The sequence below is a fragment of the Nicrophorus vespilloides genome, unplaced genomic scaffold (genome assembly GCF_001412225.1).
Source record: "Nicrophorus vespilloides isolate i.1.1-1 unplaced genomic scaffold, Nicve_v1.0, whole genome shotgun sequence".
NCBI classification, from domain to species: domain Eukaryota; kingdom Metazoa; phylum Arthropoda; class Insecta; order Coleoptera; family Silphidae; genus Nicrophorus; species Nicrophorus vespilloides.
Window position 1 is genome coordinate 34028 of NW_017096407.1, and position 20339 is coordinate 54366.

Below are 20339 nucleotides of genomic sequence, written 5' to 3' on the forward strand. Positions count from 1 at the left end.
AATTTTCTGCGCGCATGAGTATTTTCGTTGATTTTGTGTAACGTAATTTTGCGGCAAAGCGTGGAAAAGTGTACACTTTCGATTGAATCGATTCTAGTTATTTGAATATGAAAGCAAACTTAACGAGAGTTCAAGCGCGAATTATCGATTTTGAGCATATAAACACATTTGGAAAACGTGAAATGTTCTTCCTTATTTTGAACTCATAATCTTTGAAAAAATAGAAAAATAATTTATTTGCCACGAAAACAGAAATATCGTTGGATTTGTGTGAGTGTTATCAGTATAATTATGAAGTTAGTAAAACGAAAATAAATTTAAATTTTCTATAAATATTCTTTATAGAAATTACAGAAACACCACGGTCGGTAACCTTCAATGTCAGTGCACTTTGCGCTATACATTATTTTTTTGTTTCAGTAGTTGTAGTAGTATCAGCGCGTATGTGTTTCCTTATTGGACATCAGCCAAGATATCATTTATCTTTGTGTATTAAGTACAGTTTGTATAATGTTTAGACTTGTAGAAGATCGTAGAGAATTAATCCATTCGAGTCAAATTTTAAAGAAAAGTTACTTTTATTTTTCAATATTAATTATATATGATTATCTTTATAATTCGAAGTTTTATTTCATTAAATAGGAAAAAATCTATACAAAAATTAGCTTGTAAAATAGAAATTTTGTTAAATTTCATACTTAAGTTAAGATAAATCTATGACTTATGATCTTTATGATGTGTTTAAATTAATCTGTGCTTTGCTTTCATAATACTACAATCAAGAATTTAGTAAATATGAATATACGTGTATCAACTTACAAAGCAGTTCTGAAGCGAGTAGTCAAGCCGATTTATAATTAGCGACTGTGAATTATGAAAGAAAGAGCATGATCTAAAAGTAGAAAACGGTATGAGTGCATATAGCGGATGACTCATCCGAATGCAGAATGTACAAGAATAAAAGCAGAGGGTGAGGGTGAAGAAGAAAGACGTCCCCATCGAATGTCAACTATTAGTGCAGTTACGAATCTTATAAGAATGAGAGGCTGAGTGTGCAAAGTTTCCTCCCAATTTCCAAAAAATTGTCCTTGAGTAGGCCGGACAATTAATACACGTTACATAAACAAAACTATATACACAAACACACACACAAACAATTCGGTATGTAAATCGCGTGAAAACCTTATAATTAAGAACCAAAATTCCTTCGAACCTTGACAGAAACTTCTGAGACATTCCTCTCAACATTGCGTAACGATAATCGTAACCGTAATTCGTGTAGAAATCAAAGTCCGCAAACAATGGATTTAAGTTAGTAACAAGCGTGGATTGATAACGAATTTGATTTCGTCGCGATTAAATTCCAACGCCACTCGAGGCTACTGTAAATCTGCGGGACTCTAGATGATCCGGAAGTGGTAACTCGAATTGTACTGTATTTTTATCGCACAATTAACCACGAAATTTCTCGAAAATCCCACTTTATCTTATCTGGGATTATTCTATTTTTTTGAAAAAATATTATATTTTCTTAAATCCTCGCAAATATTTGTACACTAATTGTATTTCAATATTATCATGACCAGGCACGAAGACACGTCTGTTTATCTAATTAATAAGTGGTTTGTTTATACAAGGCAATTATAATAATCTACATAAAAGCAAGGAAAACTTGGAACAACAAAAAAAAACATAATTGGAGTCAATTTTCAAACATTTTTGCTACGTTAAATTAAATGCGTTTCGAGTAATTTCTATTTTTTGTGGAAAACAGAAGCTAAATTGTTTTTTTTTTTAGACGATTAGAGTTTCCTATTCGCTCGACGAATGCATAATTCAACGATCTTTTTAGTATGCGAGTGAGATGTTGAAGAACCTCGCCTCGTCTGCGACAGTTGCTGTTGATCTGTGATATTCTACCATTGTAACTTGAACCTCGTCTAACAGAAAAGTCCAGAGTCTTCCGGAAACGGGATATTACATTCACGCTATGTTCTTTTTTTTTTCTTTATTATTAATACGACCATAGCATATGGCGGATCAAGAAGCTTTGGCACTTTCTCTTCGTCTGGAACCATCGAACGAAATCAACAGCAAAAAAAAAGAATATATATACAAACTTCGTAGCAGCATCGAAAGTGATGTTGAGGTTCAATGATTCATAATTTATTATGATTGCAAAGTCTACGCACTACAATAATGAAAAACTACAAAAGAAATCGGAGGACGTTTGCTCCAAATGTTAATCAGCTTGCGGTTCTTTCAACCTTATTATCTCAGTATTACTTTTATTATCTACACATAGCAAACTTTTCTTTCTCTGTCCTCTTCCTCTCGTGACCATATTAGAATTCACACATTTACACTCTAGATTCTTCTTTAATCAATTTTAAACACAATGAGATTTAATCGCCAAGTAAAAATAGTACGTAAGTGACAGATAAAATGAGTGATCTTGGTGCAAATATATGATCTAGATAGCGGTAATTAGATGTTTGTTTCAGGATTTCGAAGATAATTGTAATTACGTAAGGGCGACCTTTCCCGAAGTGAAAACTTTCATTTTCGCGCGGACCTTGAAAATTCGAACGTCGAGATAAAAGTACGTGAACTACGTACGCAGCTTGTGTATGTGTATATATGTTTGTGCTTTAATAAATGCAAAAATGCGACGAAAGGACATATAATAATGGAATAGAGAATATATAGAGATACGTAGCATACCAACAATACTATATTATGAATAATTCCGTACAGGTTGATGATACGCAAATGCCAGTAAATAAATAAAGTTCTGTATCTTGCGGATGAATTTAAACATTGCCGTTTTCTCAGGCAACAATCTAAACTATATTACAATTACCATTGATTATTAGATTGTCTACTTATTAACTAAATTTAGGGAATATTATGCATTGTTGATGTGACATTTAAATTATAATCCTTTTGCATAATTATTATCAGTTTGGCCTTTTAAAACGGTGATTTATTATAGTGCATTTTTTTGATATTCAAGGCCTTTCAGTTATGATTTTTGCTAACTTTGAAACTGCCACAGAAAACCTTTCACTATTCCAATAATTTTGAAGTCGATAAGTGGTAGCATTTGCATTCGTTTCGGAGTTCAGGCGTGTCAGTTGTTACTGTACGAAATCTTTTAGTATTTATCTTTATGAAATTGTTAATTACGCTTTTATCGTTACGTAACTGAATAATTTATTCTAATAATAGAAGTACGCAATGGTCCATTGGGCGGCATAATCCGAAGGTATTCCATCCACGAGATTACCTGTAAATATGCATTCCGATTAAGTGTCACACAAACACACGCACATGTGCGTGTGTGTGTGTGACTTGGTCAATGAAAACGTATCGGATCTGCTGAATGTAATTATTGACACAGATACGTCCGGTGCTGACACGATTATCGACGGCGATTGCGTAACGCGATCGAGCGTCGATAAATTCTCTTGAATCTGGACGGCCGTGCTTCTTTCTCTCGTGTCTTTTACTTCTCCTTCTCCACCTCCATCTTCGTCTCCTCCTCCTCCCACCTCACCTCTTCCACCGCCTTTTTCTCATTTTTTTTCGTGGCCGTCTCGAAAACGGCCGTTTCTTGTTACGCAACCGCCGCCGTTCTAAATATTTACACATTATTTAGCCTCTCCGTTTTCGTCCAGGTACACCACAACAAATAGATCTTTTTCTAGACCTGCTGTTTACCAACAAATCCCCAAAACCAATGGGAAATGAAGAACAAGTTGTACACGCTTTAATATATCCTATTATCATTTCCTTCTTCTCCTACTTCTTCCTAGAATTAAGCCGCAATAAAGATTCTTTCGGATCTTGCTTACAGCTTCAAGGTGAGGAGGAAGGAATAAAAAAAAGTTGTTAACATAAATTCAAGGGTACGAGATGAGATTGAAAAAAAAAGTTGCAATTTCTATATGATGTCTTTAGCTATAAAAAAAAACAATGTAATTTATATGCATTGTCAAGTTGTTTTCCCAAAATAAAGTAGATGGGAAGCTAAATAAACCGTTTTCAACAAGCAAATACTGATGGCGAAAAGGTTTTTAGCGAGTTGTTGCACAAATATTTACACTTAAGATTGTGCACTTGTTGCTTCGAGGATCCGGAAAAGCTAGAGGAAACGACGTTGTCACGATTAATTCGTTTTATTTTTGCGCTCGCCCACGGAATTTTCCGACGGATAATGATCCTAATGGGATAATTGATAAAAACAGAGCGTTTTTCGTATCGTGCGGATAATTCATAGAGCCAACAACCGAAATCCACTTTCGAAAGCAAACACCGTAAAAGTCGTGAAAACCGGTAAGACAAAGAGCTCGGCCCTAATCGGAGAGGCAAACATCGAAAAGGAATACGCACATGTTTTCTTATTATTTTTTTTATCTTCATTGTTATTTGCGGAAAATTATGATGCGAATGGACAAAAGTCCGCTTTACGTAAGCTCGAGTTTTAATTGAAAGGTACATGAACTGCCTTGGAAAACACTGTGTGTGTATGTGCGTACACGTATTTGTGAGTGTTTACGGACGTTCGCGTTTGGAGCAGGTTTTTAGCTAATAGCGTAATGCGTTCTTAATTAGTCGGAATAGACGACAGAGAAATTGGTCGACAATTTGGGAAATCGCCTTCGCTTTGTGGCTTCTTCAGTCGCAGAACGAAGTTAAAGACGCGAACATCAGAAACTTTAAAGAACATTGCAAATCTTTATCGGTGTATATCTATTTTTAAATGGAACTTACTATCGGTAAGGTCATCGTTAAAATGCGACCAAAAAAAAAGAAGTTATATATGAATATATTTGTATGTACGTGTTATCAGTGTAAATTGCAGCTATGCTTTTTGGAAAATATTTTCCAAAATATGTTTTGTAAATAGTTGCGCAATATTTAAAATGTGATGATTGTAGTCGGTGGCAAGAAGTAAAATAATTGGGGTTATCGGGATCGCAACTGATTGTGTAATTATGTTTGCAGTGAGCTGAGGAGATGTCGCCACCGAATGGGGTTCCACCAGGTAGCGATGAGAAGAGGTATGTTGCCGTTCCAAGGGAGGAGGAGGAAGACAATATGAATGAAGATGGCATCACTTCGACGGCTGTTGTTGCGGAGACCGCGGTGGCCTCGAACGGAGCTATCGCTGTTGGAGGAGGAGAGGTTGGTGTTGAAGACGAGGATGAGGATGCTGAGGTCGTGGTACCGCCGGACGGAGGTTGGGGTTGGGTTGTGGTGGCCGCATCCTTCGCTTGTAATATGATAGTGGATGGTATAATATTCTCGTTCGGGATGTTTCTCTCTGAAATTAGTACCACCTTTGATGTGACGAAAGCAAAGGTCGCTCTTATCGGTTCCCTCATGTCAGGATTTTATTTAATGACGGGGCCCTTCGCCAGCGCCCTAGCCAATCGCTTCGGCTTCCGTCTGGTCGCGATCCTCGGTAGCATCCTCGGTGCTATAGCATTCGCACTATCCTACTTTTCCACCAGTGTTCCCTACTTATACTTTTCATACGGTATCCTTGGAGGTTAGTATCTTACGTTCTTCATACTTCTATCACCATCACAAATCATTCCAGAGAGCTTTCATCAATTCATCAGCATCCTCCAAATATTCTTTTAAAAAAAAATAAAACAATAAAGAAAAGAAAACATGCACATGCACAAAAGAAAGATGCGAAACTCCTATCATTCGTTCTACATAATTTCTTTCAGATTCGAAACCATGCGAATCTGGTCATTTATTAAAATTTTAAATCGCTTTTCAGGTGTCGGCTTTGGGCTCATTTACGTGCCGGCCGTGATCACGGTGGGATTCTACTTCGAGAAGTACAGGGCTTTGGCAACAGGAATCGGTGTATGCGGTTCCGGTATCGGAACCTTCCTCTTCGCTCCGATTTCCGCAATTCTCGTAGAGAAATTGGGATGGAGGAACGCTTTGATCGTTCAAGGTTGCATTGTTCTCACCTGCATTTTCTTCGGCTCACTCTTTAGGTAGTTTAAAAAATTTAATTATACACCTTGAATAGTTTATTTTATGAAATTTCTATTTTACAACAGGCCGGTAAAACCAACGAAAGTTAAGGATCTGAAGAACAGGAAACCTGAACTCGTCATGGACTCTGATAAACTGCCAGTTGCCACCCGGGAGAAGATGGAGAGCGCGCTGAAGAACATCGGCAACAGCATCCATTCGATCAGCCAAAGCCAAGGAACTTTGAACAAGATACTCGGTGCCAACAATAACGCGGATTACCCGAGCGCCGCCGAAGTATATCACACGATTACCGTACCGACTCAAAACAAACCCACAAGGAACGGCGAGAAGAGACTGAGCGTACCATTCATCAACGAATCTGATAAGCCCAAAGAAGCTCAACAACCTTTGCTGAACAACAAGGGATCGACACCGATGATCATTTCGAGCAGAAGACCGAGCGGTCACAGACCGAGAACTACTTCTGATGCTAGTCACCCGAGGAGCAGGAGGGGAACACTCACCGAAGTCAGCAGACCTTTATACAGAGATGACGTGTTCTTCGGCGCCAGTCTCAACAGGCTTCCACAATACCAATCGCAGGGTTCTTTAGCTTACCATCTTTCCGTCACGAGATTGCCAACCAAGGAGGATATTGAAGAGGAGGTCGAGAACAAGGGAGGCTGCAAAATGTGCCCGGAATCTGTCAGAAGGACTTTGGCTACTATGCTGGATGTTAGCTTGCTGAAATCTCCATCCTTCTTGTTGCTCGCTTTGAGCGGTCTGTTCACCATGATGGGCTTTTACGTACCGTTTATGTACATCGTCGACAGAGCGGAACTCAACGGATGGAAGAACGATGAAGCCATCTGGCTGGTATCTGCTATCGGTGTAGCTAACACCATTGGCAGGGTGCTGTGCGGAATGTTGAGTTTCGCCCCGAAGATCGATACGTTAATGGTAAACAATGTTGCCATCTCTATTGGTGGTATTGCTACATTCTTCAGTGGATACTCTGGATCTCAAGAATATCAGTACTTCTATGCCATTGTCTTTGGATTATCTATTTGTAAGTTTTCCATTACATTCTTTATGATAATAGATTGTGATTTTTTGTTTGTTTATTTTATTTCAGCAACTTTCGCATCGTTACGTTCGATTCTGGTAGTTGAACTCTTAGGATTGGAGAAGCTGACAAACGCGTTCGGTCTTCTGCTGCTCTTCCAAGGTGTCGCCGCAGCTGTTGGTTCCCCTATGGCAGGAGCCTTCATGGATGCCACCGGAAGCTACGACGCTTCCTTCTACCTCTCCGGCAGTTTGATCTTCATCTCAGCAGTAATGTGCTACCCGCTCAACTGGATCAACCGCTGGGAAAAGAGGAAGTTGGAACAAAAAGAAAGCAAATCCGTACCGATATAAAGCAATTACACATCGATAATACAAACAACAACAACAACTAAAAAGTAGAAAGACACGAGACAACAAATATTTAAATTGACTTTTTAAAGTGTAAATAGTTTTTTTTATATATATATATTTTATTAGCATGTTCCTACTATTTCGTCTTATAATCATATTGATTAATTCTATATGTTTTTATTTTCTATTTTCTTCTTCTCTGTCCAGTTTTACATTTCGATCCAGTTCAACAAAAAAAAAACAATCTGTGCTCCGTCTTCTTTCGCATTAGTCAATTTTCAACGTATACAAGAAAATCAAGCTCTTCCAAAATCACATTTTGAATCAGCCGTAACAAATTTAAATCTATTCTATATCTATGTTAAAGACTGATTTGTAATATTTTTATATTTTGTAAATATTAAAAGGTAAAAAAAACAAGAAGAAAGAATCGACGCTGGCGACGCGCAACAGTCCATCAATTTGTTTTCGGTGATGCCATCACCCTTGCATCTCTTTAATATGTATACACAGATATTATTATTTTATTAATATTATTATTTTTCGTTATGTAATTTAGCCATTAAGTGAAACGTTAACTCCCTGCTAATCGACTTGTGTACTTATTTATTATGTTTTTTTTTTTCGATTTTACGATTATTATTTTATTGTTGTTGATTTTGGATTCACCAGCAAACATTCCAAAATGCCGACCAAATCGTTTACAATTGACCAGGTTTACCAAAAAATAAGTAAATAAAATAGTTGAGGAAATCCACAGAGAGATTTTTGTTTTTTTTAATTATATATATATATATTGATTATTATTATTATTATTTTGTTTGTTTCTAATTTAATGAATTATGTGCAATCATTACTATGTTAATTGATAATCCTGTAATATCAAATAATTACTTTAATTTGATTTTTTATTTTGTTTTTTCTGTTATATTATTTTCTGTGAATGCGAGTGAGAATGATAACAATAATAATGATAATGAAAATAGAGGAATAACAAATTTATTTGCCTGATTTTAATTATATCCCTTGCACTGGAATTACCGAATCTTTAATTTTAGTTTTTTTTATACGAATTGAAAAACAAGGAGGCAAAAGGTGGGTGTCTGTCAGTTATGTCAGATCGTGCAAAACGTAATCAGAAAAATCGCCCTCGGCCAGGTCCCAACAAGAAGAAGAGAGTCCAAATTGATGACTCCAATATCACAACGTCCCAGTTTATAGTCGACAACAATGTGGTGGAATTTGTTATAATTCCACCGGATGGAGGATGGGGCTGGTTTGTCGTATTCGCATCGTTCATATCGAATTTCGTCACCGATGGAATAATATTCACGTTCGGTATATTCCTGAAGGAAATTGCTGAAGATATGCATACCAGTCAATCAACCATCGCCGTTGCCAGCTCCATCTTGACGGCCGTTTACTTTTTACTTGGTATATATGGATTGATTGTTTAAACAAAGTATTGGTATGATAAGTGTATGATTTTAGGGCCCATCGATTGCGCGATCGCAAACAGAATGGGTTTTCGCGTAATCGGAGTAGCTGGTGGCATTTTGGGCGCTTGCAGCCTTGTGGGCAGTTCGTACGTCGAAAGACCTACCGTTTTCATGCTAACTTACGGAGTGTTGGCGGGGATGGCCTTCTCCATGTCTTATATTGCTAATATCCTGGCAGTCGGCTTTTACTTCGACCATTGGAGATCACTTGCAACTTCAATTGCAGTCACCGGAAGTGCCATAGGCACACTCACGATACCGCCGGTCTTCAACATTCTCTTAGCGGATTACAATTGGAGATTCAAGTTCAGAATATTCGCGGGCCTGTGCGTTATCCAGGCGTTCCTGGGTTTCGTCTACAAACCCATAAAACCGGTCGAGATTTATTCGGATAAGAAACGCTACGACGATGACAAGATGTCTATGGCTTCCGTTTCCGTTAACGAGGAGAATCCGAAGAGCATTTTCTACAAGAATCACAACAAAGGGTACATGACGAACGCTGATCTGGTTTCGAACGCCTCGTACTCTATTTCAAATCCTGGAACACTGAAGAAATTGGGAAGCGAGACTGCAAGTTTCAAGAGCATTAAGAATATAAAGCATTCCGCAACATCATTCACTTCGGATCGTTTATTGGCTGAATTCTCAGATTCTGATCGTAGACCTCGCTGCTCAAAATGCTGCAGGTGCTGCAAATGTCGGATCGTGTTTTGCTGCTTGTGCGAATTCTGCAATAGGGTGCACATCAATCGGCCAATGTATCGCGATGACATTATGTACACAGCTTCTGTAACCAATCTTCCGCAATACATAAGGATGAGAGAAGTAGATTTGAGCATTATCCTCGTGAAACATATATGTAACTGTTGTTGTGTGTTTTGCAGGGTGGAAGCAATCTCAGTTATCACATGTCAGTGACGAGAGTCATAAGCTTACGCGATTTGCAAGAGAGCACCAAATGCTGCGTTTGTTATCCGGAGAGTGTAAAGCGGACTCTTGCGACGATGATGGACTTTTCACTTTTAAAGGGATGTCCTTTCGTATTGCTAGCTCTCAGCGGAGCCTTCACCTATTTAGGATTATATACACCTTACACCTACATATTGGAGTTTGCTATAAGTAGGGGATTCCCTGATGAAATGTCCACGTTAATGCTGACAGGTTTAGGGATATCGAATGCGTTCGGTCGCTTCCTCACCGGCATCATGACCTTCATACCTAACGTGAACGCTCTCATGATTACGGAAATATTTCTATTCATAGCTGGAGCAGCGACCATAGCAGTTGTCTTCTTCCATGAAGTCTATATGATGTTCGTTTACACAGGAATATTCGGCTTCTTCATCTGTAAATATTATTTGTATTTTCTTTTATAAAATCAATCGATTGATCATTCGATTTTTTGTTTAGCCAGCATCGCCTCTTTGCGGCCGATTATTGCCGTCGAGATGCTCGGTTTAGAGAAGCTCACCAATAGCATAGGAATCATAATTCTCTTTGAAGGTATAGCCTGTTTAATTGGCGTGCCTGTTGCTGGACAGCTGAAGGAATTGACGCACGATTACATGGCATCGTTTATCTTTGCCGGTTCGATGATTGTGTTTAGCGTGATTCTTCTGTTGCCGATAAAACCGATGGAGCATAGAGAGAAGAAGCGCAGAGAACGCAGGGAACAGGAGGAGAGGGACAGGAAGCTTTTGGATACCAGGGAGCGGTTGGCGGATATTAATAAAATGAAGAATTTGAACAAATAGATTCTATGTAGAGATTTTAAGATTAAAACATATATATTTTTTATAGATTTTGAAAAAGATCAGCATTTTCCATCAACAATCCTATTAATATTTCATAGTTTTATAAAAGGGATTCTCCAATTAGTAACGTCACGTTTACGTCAATCATGTTAATTTCATACATTAAAGTCTTATATAGCTTTTCAGAATATTTTTGTAAGAGTAAAGATGTAAAGTTAAAGTTAATTTATTAAGTGTACTTACTTCTTATAATTTTGCACGTATTTTACAAGTCTTTAATATAAATTGCAAAGATATGTATGATATTTCATATTAAGAAATTTTTAACTTATTACTATTTTATGCTGGCGCCAGAAAGCTTAAGTACAACTCTGGTATTTGGATATTAGGAATTTTAAAGTGTGCACAGAAAGAGCGAATACGAACGTCGCGACGGCGGCGTCGCGAATGTTTATTGATCTGTTCGGCGCGTCGAGCTCGGAAGAGAGTGCGAGTTGGTGGCCATCGATTCGGGAGAACGGTTGTGGTTGTGGATATTTCGAGAGACAAGTAGTTTTTTTGGAAGTGCAGTGCGAGATGGAAGGCGATTACGAATATCCTGGAAGACCCAACGAGGCGCCCGGTGCCAGGCCTATGGTGGACCCCGAGGAGCTGGGCGAAGTCGATCCGACCAAGTAATTACGGTAAGACCGCAGGTCGAAGTTCAGTAAGATATCGTTTGCTCTCGCTTGCAGATATGGAGCACCCAAGGAAGCCACGCACAAGATTCGAGGTCGCTCCGATTTCCTGGAGATGGTGTTCGGAGGAAGCGTTGATCAGGAACTTCTCATCGTCAAATGCTTCTACTTCTGCTTCTACTCTGCCTTCGGTTCGCTCTTTCCACTCATGGGCGTCTATTTTAAGCAGATGGGCATGAACGCGAGTCAATGTGGTTTCCTCGTGGGCTGCAGACCGTTCGTTGAGTTTCTTTCTGCCCCATTCTGGGGCACCTTGGCCGACAGATATCAGAAGGGGAAGATCCTTCTGCTCGCGTCCTTGGCCGCCTGGATCATTTTTACCGTCCCGCTGGGTTCCATCCAACCACCAGCCGCCTCGTGCATCGAGACCAAAAACAAATCAGCGTTACTAACCACCCCAGAAATAACAACGAGATTAATGGTCAAGAGATCGATTGATTTCCCAGAAGTCCATATTCCGAAGATCTTCATCAATCCCGGCGTGTCCCCAATAAACGTGGACTACGCCAGCAACTACAAAGAGCAGGAACATCAGGGCTGGGTGAAACCAATCATATCATCGATAGTGTACAGGACCCAGGATATCCAGAAAGCTTTCTTTCTGTTGCTCCTTCTAGTCATAATTGGGGAATTCTTCAGCGCTCCGGCCATAACTCTCGCCGATTCAGCAGTAATCACGCTTTTGGGAGAGGACGCCGATCGGTACGGTCATCAGAGAATGTTCGGTTCTTTGGGCTGGGGATTGGCCATGTTCTTTGTAGGAATCGCTCTGGATCATTCCACAGCCTTTCCGAATCATCCGTGCGGCCCGGAGAGCAAAGAGAAGAATTACACGATCTGCTTCGCCACGTTTTCCGTTCTGATGGGCGCAGCATTGATCACCGCGACCCAAATCACATTCAAATACGACACCGACGATCATCCGCTAAAGGCTAAATCCGAGGAGGACGGAGAATCGCCTCCGGCTTTGAGCAAAGAAGATCAGATGCAGGCGCAACTTGCGGAACAATTGAATCTTCCCTCTTTGGCCGATACCAGGGCCACTTCCGCAAACCAGACTGCGCCCGAAGCTAAAGTATTTCCCAACCCCCTATTATCTATAAATAATTCGTTTTAAACAACAAAAACAAACTTTTCTTATATTTCAGTCGAAGATATTTGCTCAAACTACCAGGGAAATGCCAGAATGGGTCACAGTTCTGAATCAATTCAAGAATTTGAAGTGTGCCTCGTTCCTGTTCGTTGCATGGTTCATGGGTTTCGGAATCGGATTGATCTTCACCTTCCTCTTCTGGCACTTGCAGGATTACGAAGGAACTCCGACTTTGTTTGGCATTGCTTCCGTCATCAATCACGTTTCGGAAATCTTTGCGTACTTCTTCAGTTTCCGCTTGATCAGACAATTAGGTCACGTTAAGGTGCTGTGCTTGGGTCTGGTCGGAAACACGTTGCGCTTCTTGTACATATCGTGGTTGACGGATCCTTGGTGGGTGCTTCCGTTCGAGTTCATGCAGGTTTGATGGGATATAATTTGATTTGTATCGAATTCTATTGCTGATGTTTTAGGGGATTACGCATGCCGCGGTTTGGGCCGCTTGCTGCTCGTACATAGCACACAATACACCACAACAGATGCGTTCTTCGGCTCAGGGAGTCCTCCAGGGAATCCACCACGGATTAGGTCGAGGATGCGGAGCCGTGTTCGGTGGGATTTTGGTTAACAATTTCGGATCTACGGCGACGTTCAGAGGCTACGGCGTTGTATGTTTGGTGGTGCTGGGAGCTTTCATTTTCATCAATTTCTATCGCGTGGATCAAGGCTTCGTGTCGGAAATACCGACAACCGAAGATCCAAGACAGATGGCTGAAGAAACAGCCCATCTGGCTCCGCACGGTGTACCTAGTAACCCGATTCCGAGAGCTCTATCCAGCAGCAAACTGCACGAACTCGCTTCAGGTCAGGATAGTTACGGAGCTACCTATCAAACTGGAGCTGGAGGAACTTTGGACATCCCCGGTGGCGCGCCTCAAAATCCATTCGGTACTTCGAATGGTACAAACCAATACTCAGGATTTCAGGTAAGAAGTAAGTAATTTTCTATTCTTTGGAATAATTAAAGCACCTAATGTCTTCTTCCATCTTCCAGACTAATGGGTACAGCGTGAGGATTGAGACCCAGCAACCGGCATCCGCTAATTCGGGATACAACTGGTAAAATTATCATTTCGGTTTGATTTATCTCTGCAATATATCAATATCAAACGAACAGATATCCAGAGTAAAATTAAAGTAAAAAAAACAAAGATAATTTCGAAAGAAATGTAAAAAAAACGGATACATATCGCAAGGACTTTCATTATTTTAAAGACAGTATATTTACAAATAAATTTGAGATTTTTAGAGGGCCCTTAGGACCCTAGTAGAATTTTTTGAAGAGACGAATAGGATATTTTTATAATCATTTGGATTTTCTCTCAATCTCTTTCACATACAACTCTTATTTCAAAACCTTTCAAAAAAATAAAACAAAACTTTACCAGGTGATCCCGCTAATACACAAACACTTGACATAAGCAATGATCTCCAAACAGATGATATTAAATAAATATACATATATAAATAAATAAGATATAAATAAATGTATACAATGTAAGAATGATATTAAACCAAATGGGAAAAAACTTGTACTTAGGATGTATGTAAAGATAAGTCTGGAGGTGGAGTCTACAATTTTATTTTGTTGAAGAAGGAAATGCTTCCAGAGTTGTCGCTAGAGGAAAATTGTTAGATTTAACCTCCAGGCGACAAAAAAAAACCGCTTCAAAGAAACTCATATTACTGTAAGATAATTGTTATACAATTGTTATTTTCTATTTTGAATGTGTGTAGATAGTGATGGAATCGTGTGTAGACGTAAGCTTCTTATGATTTCACTTAAACGAACCAAATGAACAAAAACATATTCAAAAAGGATGCAATCAACAGAGTTAAGTAATGAAGAGATGATAACATATGAAAACATATCGCGATTGTTATTTATATACTGTTTTCTTGTTTTGTTTGTTAAAGATATAGAAAATCATATATACATATTATATATATATACACACACACAAATATATTTAGAAAGATGTTGAAAGAACATATTTTTGAAATGCAGAAGGAGAAAATCGTTCGTTTGTTCGTTCTGTTCCTTTTTTATTGTACTCGATGGATCGCAATTTATTTTTTAGTTGTATTTGTATACAATGAGCACTCGTGTAAAGTAAATCAACACTACTTATTAAATTATTAAATGTAATTAAATATTAAATGTTATCTGAAATTAAATAAATATAGCAGCACTAAAAGATGTTACTAAAACCCTCAATTCGTTTCAATCTAACCTTAATACCTCTTCATTAATACTTGTAGATTTAATACAAAACTTGAAAATAGTCTTTGATTTAGTAAAACGTCGTTAGCAGAAGATTAATTAACTTAAACAAGATTAATAATTATTTTTATTACATTACTATAAGAAAAAAATGCGCTCTATTAGTATGATTTCTTTATTCTTATCGTATATATACGATTTGTAAATAAATATTTCAAAATCTCAATATATTCATGTTACAGACAATTTATAATTTTGGTTACTTTCTAATTTGTTATATATTTTCATGCTAGATCTAATATATATATATAACAGACTGAATTTCTAATGCTTTTATTTCTTGATCGATTTAGATAATCTACGTAAATGATTTACTTTCTATTGCTACATATAAGAAATAAAAGGTATTTGATATGCGATTTTGGAATGCTAGTAAATTATTCTATGTATAAATTCCTAAAAGAAACAAATATTTGACTCTGCAACAAATTTTAGATAAAAACTGCTAATTGTAAAATTTGTTTCTTGTTTTTGGGTTTGGTCTGGTTATGAACACATCAATTCTCTCTAAACTCTATTCATGTTTGGCTTCATTGGAAAGTGGTGTCTGGAAGTCTTATAGTTATTTTCTTCAGTTGACACGAATCTGTTTGGCAGCAGTCGCGTTCCGTAATCCTTGGTGCGTTGATTTTCGGTGAATAAGTTTCCATGAGTCTGCGAGGACTCAGGAGAACTTGCAGCAGTTCCACGCCTGTTTGACACGATAATGTGCGTTTCTGGGGCGAATGCGGTACGATCTCCTTGCCGCAATCCTTCCAGCTGTTAACTGAACTCTTCTCTGTTAGAGCGGACGCTACTCGGGATCCGATGTGGCATCGGATGCTTTTGCTCGTGGTGAAAAATGACCGGTTATTTCGTTCAGGTCTGAAGAGTATTATGTAAAGCTTCGGGATGAAGAGGAATATCCAGGTGACCATTGCGCTGAGCGTGACGCACATGCACATTGTGATCACCTTGGAATCGCTGCCAAAGTATATAGGCACGAAGGCCACCCAGATCACGCAGGTCGTGTACATCGCGAAACCGATGAACTTGGCCTCGTTGAAATTCTCGGGCACGTTGCGAGTCTTGAGCGCGTACAACGTGCACAGGAGGATTAAAAAGAAGTCGAAGGTCAACGGGATGAGGACGCCTTCGGGGGTCGTGTCGCACACGAGGATCGTTCGGTCTGGCTGGTAGAGATGGGCGACATCAGGATTTTGGTAGTGGAGCATCCAGAGCGAGATGAGGATCTGGAAAGTGATTAGGAAAGACGTGATTACGACCTGCGAAGCGGTGGACATGAACAGACGTTTCCTGCTGGGGAAGCATTTCTTGTTTCCGGCCAGGATGCGCGCTATTCTATTGGTTTTCGTGAGGAGCGCCGCGTAGATCATGGCGAAGCTGAGGCCCGGAAGGAATCTGCTCAGGGCGCAGGAAATCATCTGCGGACGGGCGAGGATAGGGAATATAGCGGCGTGAGATAAAGTCATTCCAGCGAGGATTATGTAAGACAGCTCTTTGGTGGACGATTTCACTACCGGCGTATTGTTGTATTTGAGGAAAACGCTGAAGGAAAAGACGGTAGTGAAGAATCCGAATCCTGCGAAAGCCATAGCAACAATAGCTTGGGTATCCGACCATTTCATAAACTCTATCGGCAATTGAAGACACTCTAAAAATAAAATTAATTAACTAATGAAAAATCAATGTTACAAATAAGTTAAACCGGTTTGTGTTGAATTGGGGATGTAACCTAAAGGGCATTTATCGCACGCTTGAGTTGTTTCGTTCAAGATGTGCGATGACGGGCAGTTAACGCACACCCAGCAACACCTCTTGTCCTTTCCACCTTGCTGAACGTTCTGAAAGAAACGCACCCCGTTCGTTAACTGATTTTCTATCAATTTCCTCTGATTATTATCACCTTGTAATGGCCCTTCTCGCAGGGCTGCGAACAAACGGACTTCCTGAAAATGTTTGGCCCCAGTTGGATCGTTTCCTTCCACACTAGACTCCTGTTGTTCCATTCGCCGACCTTCACGTAATCGTAACCGCCCTTATTCTTCGTCAATTGGTAGTTCATGATGTCGTATCTTCCGGGAGGGTCTCCGTTCTCGTCGAACTCCACCAGATCCCCGCCGTACTCGAAGGAGACGTTCATGAGGTAATTCTGCGATGGGGGAGCAATCATCAAAAAGGGGTGTAATTGACGGAAACAAGGAATGCCGCTGCTGCTGCCGCTCTCCCTCTCACGGATATGACGGCTGTTTGCGCAAATCCGACGACTGGGAGCGCTGCCCTAATATATTTACAAAGTGGAAAGACGTCGGGCAGCATCGAGCCAAGAGCACACATAAAACGACAATAGATTCACGAGTCCCGAGGGACGAGGACTCGTGCCCGGTAGCCCTTGAAATACATCATTATTTATTTGAAACTTTCGCAAATTATCGTCTCTGCAAAGCACGACCCGTAGGCAATATACATTTTTCTTGGTAAAGGCTTACATCTCTTTGTCTCTTACATTACCTACTCCATAAATTATAGCAAAAATCTTCTAAATTACTTTACCTAGTGTATACCTTTTATATTTCTAAAAGCTAGACATGCAGGTGTTTGAACAGCAGTTCTCGAGGAATAAACAAGGAATAGGGTCTTTTGTACAAACTAGATGAATGAAAGTAAACATAATATAAAAGTAACGAGAACCTTGAAGAGAGATCCATTGAAGGGCAGCAGTTTATCGCAGAGGCCGATGCTGGGTGAGCCGCAGATGTCCTGCTGCATGGCGTGCATCGCGTACGCCAAACTCCTTATGGCCTTTATGACGAAGCTGAGCTTAGAGTCCTGCCGATAACCATCAGAAAGCCGTTCGTTACCTTCCACAGATAAAAACCACACGGGTGAAACAAAAAAAAGCGGTTTGAACGCATCTTCGATCTAATTTATTTTCTAGAATATGAGCTTGCGATTAAAAATATCGATCTCGGTTGATTCGATCCATTCGATTCCACTCAGCCGCGCGGATGGCCAAGATGAAATCGCGTAAACAAATTAGTTCGGAAAACTTTCGGTTTGTCATGATTTAATGGAATTATCGGAGTACATTTCCGTTTGATCTTAGGGTAATAACTTCATTGCCAGTCCGCACCAACGGTTAACTTATTGGATTACTTTCCGCACACATTACCATATAAAATAACGCACTAATTGCGGATCAATTAGGACTAGCCGGGACCAAAAATACATTTTCCATCATACGTTTCTAATGAAACATTACGAAATTAATAATAATGCAACAAAAAAAAACTTAAATTAAATTAAAATGTTTAAATAATAGTATTTCAAGAGTATTAAATATAAGTTAAATCAAGAAGTATTTAGACCGAATTTTCAGAAAGTACATTATCATTAAATTAACTGTTAATTAAAATCTGAAGTAATTTTTTAGATTAATTTTAACTTTTTTTTTTAGAAGTAATAATTTTTTTTGTTAATAATACAAGCTTTTTTATTCACTCATCGAGAATAAAAATTGAGATGCATACTGATACAACGTAAATCAAAGTGTAATTCCCATTGGAATACTTCTATAGAAAAAAAAAACGCGGACTACCTGAAGAAGTTAAATATTTTAAAGAATAAAATTGTATAACTTGATTGTTTTATTACAATAACCGAAGAAAGCGTAATAGTATTAAATAATTATGGTTTTAATTATAATGATTTTATTTACAATCACTTTGTAAAGCGTTAATGAAAAATTCAAAAGTAAAATAATAATTGAATGAATGTGCTTTGATTTAATAGGTGAAAAGAAATTGATCGATGTTTGATGGTTCTACAAAGTGATTAATGATAGTTTTATTTACTTTGCGCGAAGAGTAATTAAAATGTTTATCCGCTGCACCGGGGGAAATGTATAATTATCGTCTGATTTTCAATTCATGTCGCGTGCATTCAATGGCAGAGACACACGATTCCGCGTGCAAATTTCGTTTCGGTCATATTCGAAAAGTTAACGCAGTGCGATCAAGGGATTCAATATTAATGCGGTTGAATTAAACGCGGATAGTTCTTTTTTCAACCCTCGAATGCAGCACTCTCGCGACCCGTATGCAATACATAGAGAGAGGAAAATCGGCCGCAGGGACGGAATGCCCTTTTGTTCTGAACATGAAAAATAGAAGAAGAAAAAAAATAAAACGAAAAAAAGAGTGCAGAGCTCCGGCTCAATACATGTTTCATATAGCCCCGAGTGTCTCTGTCCATCTTTGCAGCGCTCAGATTTTTTGGTGTATCCTTTATTTTAGAGTCACCTGAACATTTGGGGATTTGCTCTTCGTGGATGGTGTCCACGCTATCATCATCCTCCTTGAGCTTGCATCCGAATCTCGACTGCCAGAACTCCCGGAACCAGGGGTTTCGTACGTTGGTATCCGGCTTAAGACCGAAATAGTACTGGTCGAACTCCCTGACGTACGGCGAATGGATACGAACGGAGAGGCTTCCCCAGGCCTCCGCCTCCAATCCTTTGGTAACGTCGCCCCGATCCGCCCAGCCGTCGCTGTAGCATCCAACGTTGAAGTATATAAAAAAATAAATTATGTATACATTGTACAAAAGGCAATTAATTCAAGTGTAGAACGCGGACAACCGCACCGGGACGTGTCACTAACTAATTAAGAGACCCTCCTGCATCATAATAATAATAATAATTTCAGTAATTAACGCCCCAGATAAGGTTTAATAAATCATGGTATCCGGCGCTAATTACTGCCAAGTTGTGCCGCAAAGACACTCCACGCAAACATTGATAACAAGATGTACATTGATTTTACCTCGGTGTGTACAAGAAATGCTTGGAGATGCTCAATGGTTCGCTGATCTTCATATAGTTTCATGATCTTATGCACTTCGTCTTCTATTAACAAAGTTTACTACTTCAGAAAATTATGCGGTTCATAATAAGAAACTTGAAAGGAATAAAATAGCATAAAATTTTTGAATCATTAAACTTAAAGAATAATACTAAATATGATTAAATTTAAGAAATCACAAGATTATAGTAATTAACAATTTATGTTACAGCTGAAAAACTAATTTAATTTCCAATTCATTAAAGTTACGTTATAATTTATTACTTAATACTCTAGACCAGAGGTGTCCAAACTACGGCCCGGCAGGCGATTTTATCCGGCCCGCCAAGTATTTTGAAAAATTTCGTAAAATATAAATGTAGCGTTTTTCTGATTTTTACATAAATTCAAGGGAAATTCGGCTGTTTCAAAATCCATATGACTGCAACGTTGGCGACGTTTCAAGTCAGTTTCAAATGGAAATAATTGATCTTCAAACTAGCGATCAAATCAAGAACAAATACAAGGAAGGAAACTTGATCTATTTTTACAAATTTTTGGACGCAAAAGAGTTTCCAAATTTAAACCAATTGGCTGGTAAATTTATTTCTATGTATGTCACTACCTATATGTGCGAACAAAC

General features: G+C 38.8%; 4 protein-coding genes across 6 annotated transcripts in view; 3 read left to right on the forward strand and 1 right to left on the reverse strand.

Annotated features, from left to right (window-relative positions):
* The window catches only part of LOC108556946 (monocarboxylate transporter 4), a 12575-nt gene extending 4628 nt beyond the window's left edge, over positions 1-7947 (forward strand). Inside the window, exons 1-5 of one of the 2 annotated variants that reach the window (XM_017913300.1) lie at positions 4760-4781; positions 5011-5557; positions 5798-6023; positions 6090-7075; positions 7142-7947. In XM_017913300.1, coding sequence (XP_017768789.1) covers positions 5023-5557; positions 5798-6023; positions 6090-7075; positions 7142-7425 — 2031 coding nt within the window. In that variant the 5' untranslated portion in view covers positions 4760-4781; positions 5011-5022 and the 3' untranslated portion in view covers positions 7426-7947. Of the gene's footprint in view, positions 1-4759; positions 4782-5010; positions 5558-5797; positions 6024-6089; positions 7076-7141 lie in introns of those variants that run through there. The other variant, XM_017913299.1, reaches the window with a different exon arrangement.
* A 590-nt stretch (positions 7948-8537) lies between these two features.
* Positions 8538-10681, forward strand: LOC108556943 (monocarboxylate transporter 7-like). The gene is made up of 4 exons (XM_017913295.1): positions 8538-8859; positions 8917-9752; positions 9812-10274; positions 10338-10681. The coding sequence occupies exons 1-4, from the start codon at positions 8538-8540 to the stop codon at positions 10679-10681; spliced, it is 1965 nt and encodes a 654-aa protein (XP_017768784.1).
* Positions 10682-11138: 457 nt separating this feature from the next.
* LOC108556945 (major facilitator superfamily domain-containing protein 6) lies at positions 11139-14043 on the forward strand. 2 transcript variants are annotated; one of them, XM_017913297.1, is made up of 5 exons: positions 11139-11355; positions 11416-12493; positions 12567-12932; positions 12985-13497; positions 13566-14043. In XM_017913297.1, the coding sequence occupies exons 1-5, from the start codon at positions 11258-11260 to the stop codon at positions 13632-13634; spliced, it is 2124 nt and encodes a 707-aa protein (XP_017768786.1). In that variant the 5' UTR covers positions 11139-11257; the 3' UTR covers positions 13635-14043. The 2 variants fall into 2 exon arrangements, with proteins under 2 accessions (XP_017768786.1, XP_017768787.1); XM_017913298.1 differs by having other exon boundaries at positions 11140-11355; positions 12985-13504; positions 13566-13631.
* A 1141-nt stretch (positions 14044-15184) lies between these two features.
* Positions 15185-19469, reverse strand: LOC108556944 (metabotropic glutamate receptor 5-like; the record flags this gene model as incomplete). The annotated part of the gene is made up of 5 exons (XM_017913296.1): positions 15185-16509; positions 16564-16699; positions 16762-17007; positions 17547-17716; positions 19157-19469. Coding segments are annotated over 5 exons (1989 nt in total), but the record flags the coding sequence as incomplete, so codon positions are not given.
* Between the last annotated feature and the right edge of the window lie 870 nt (positions 19470-20339).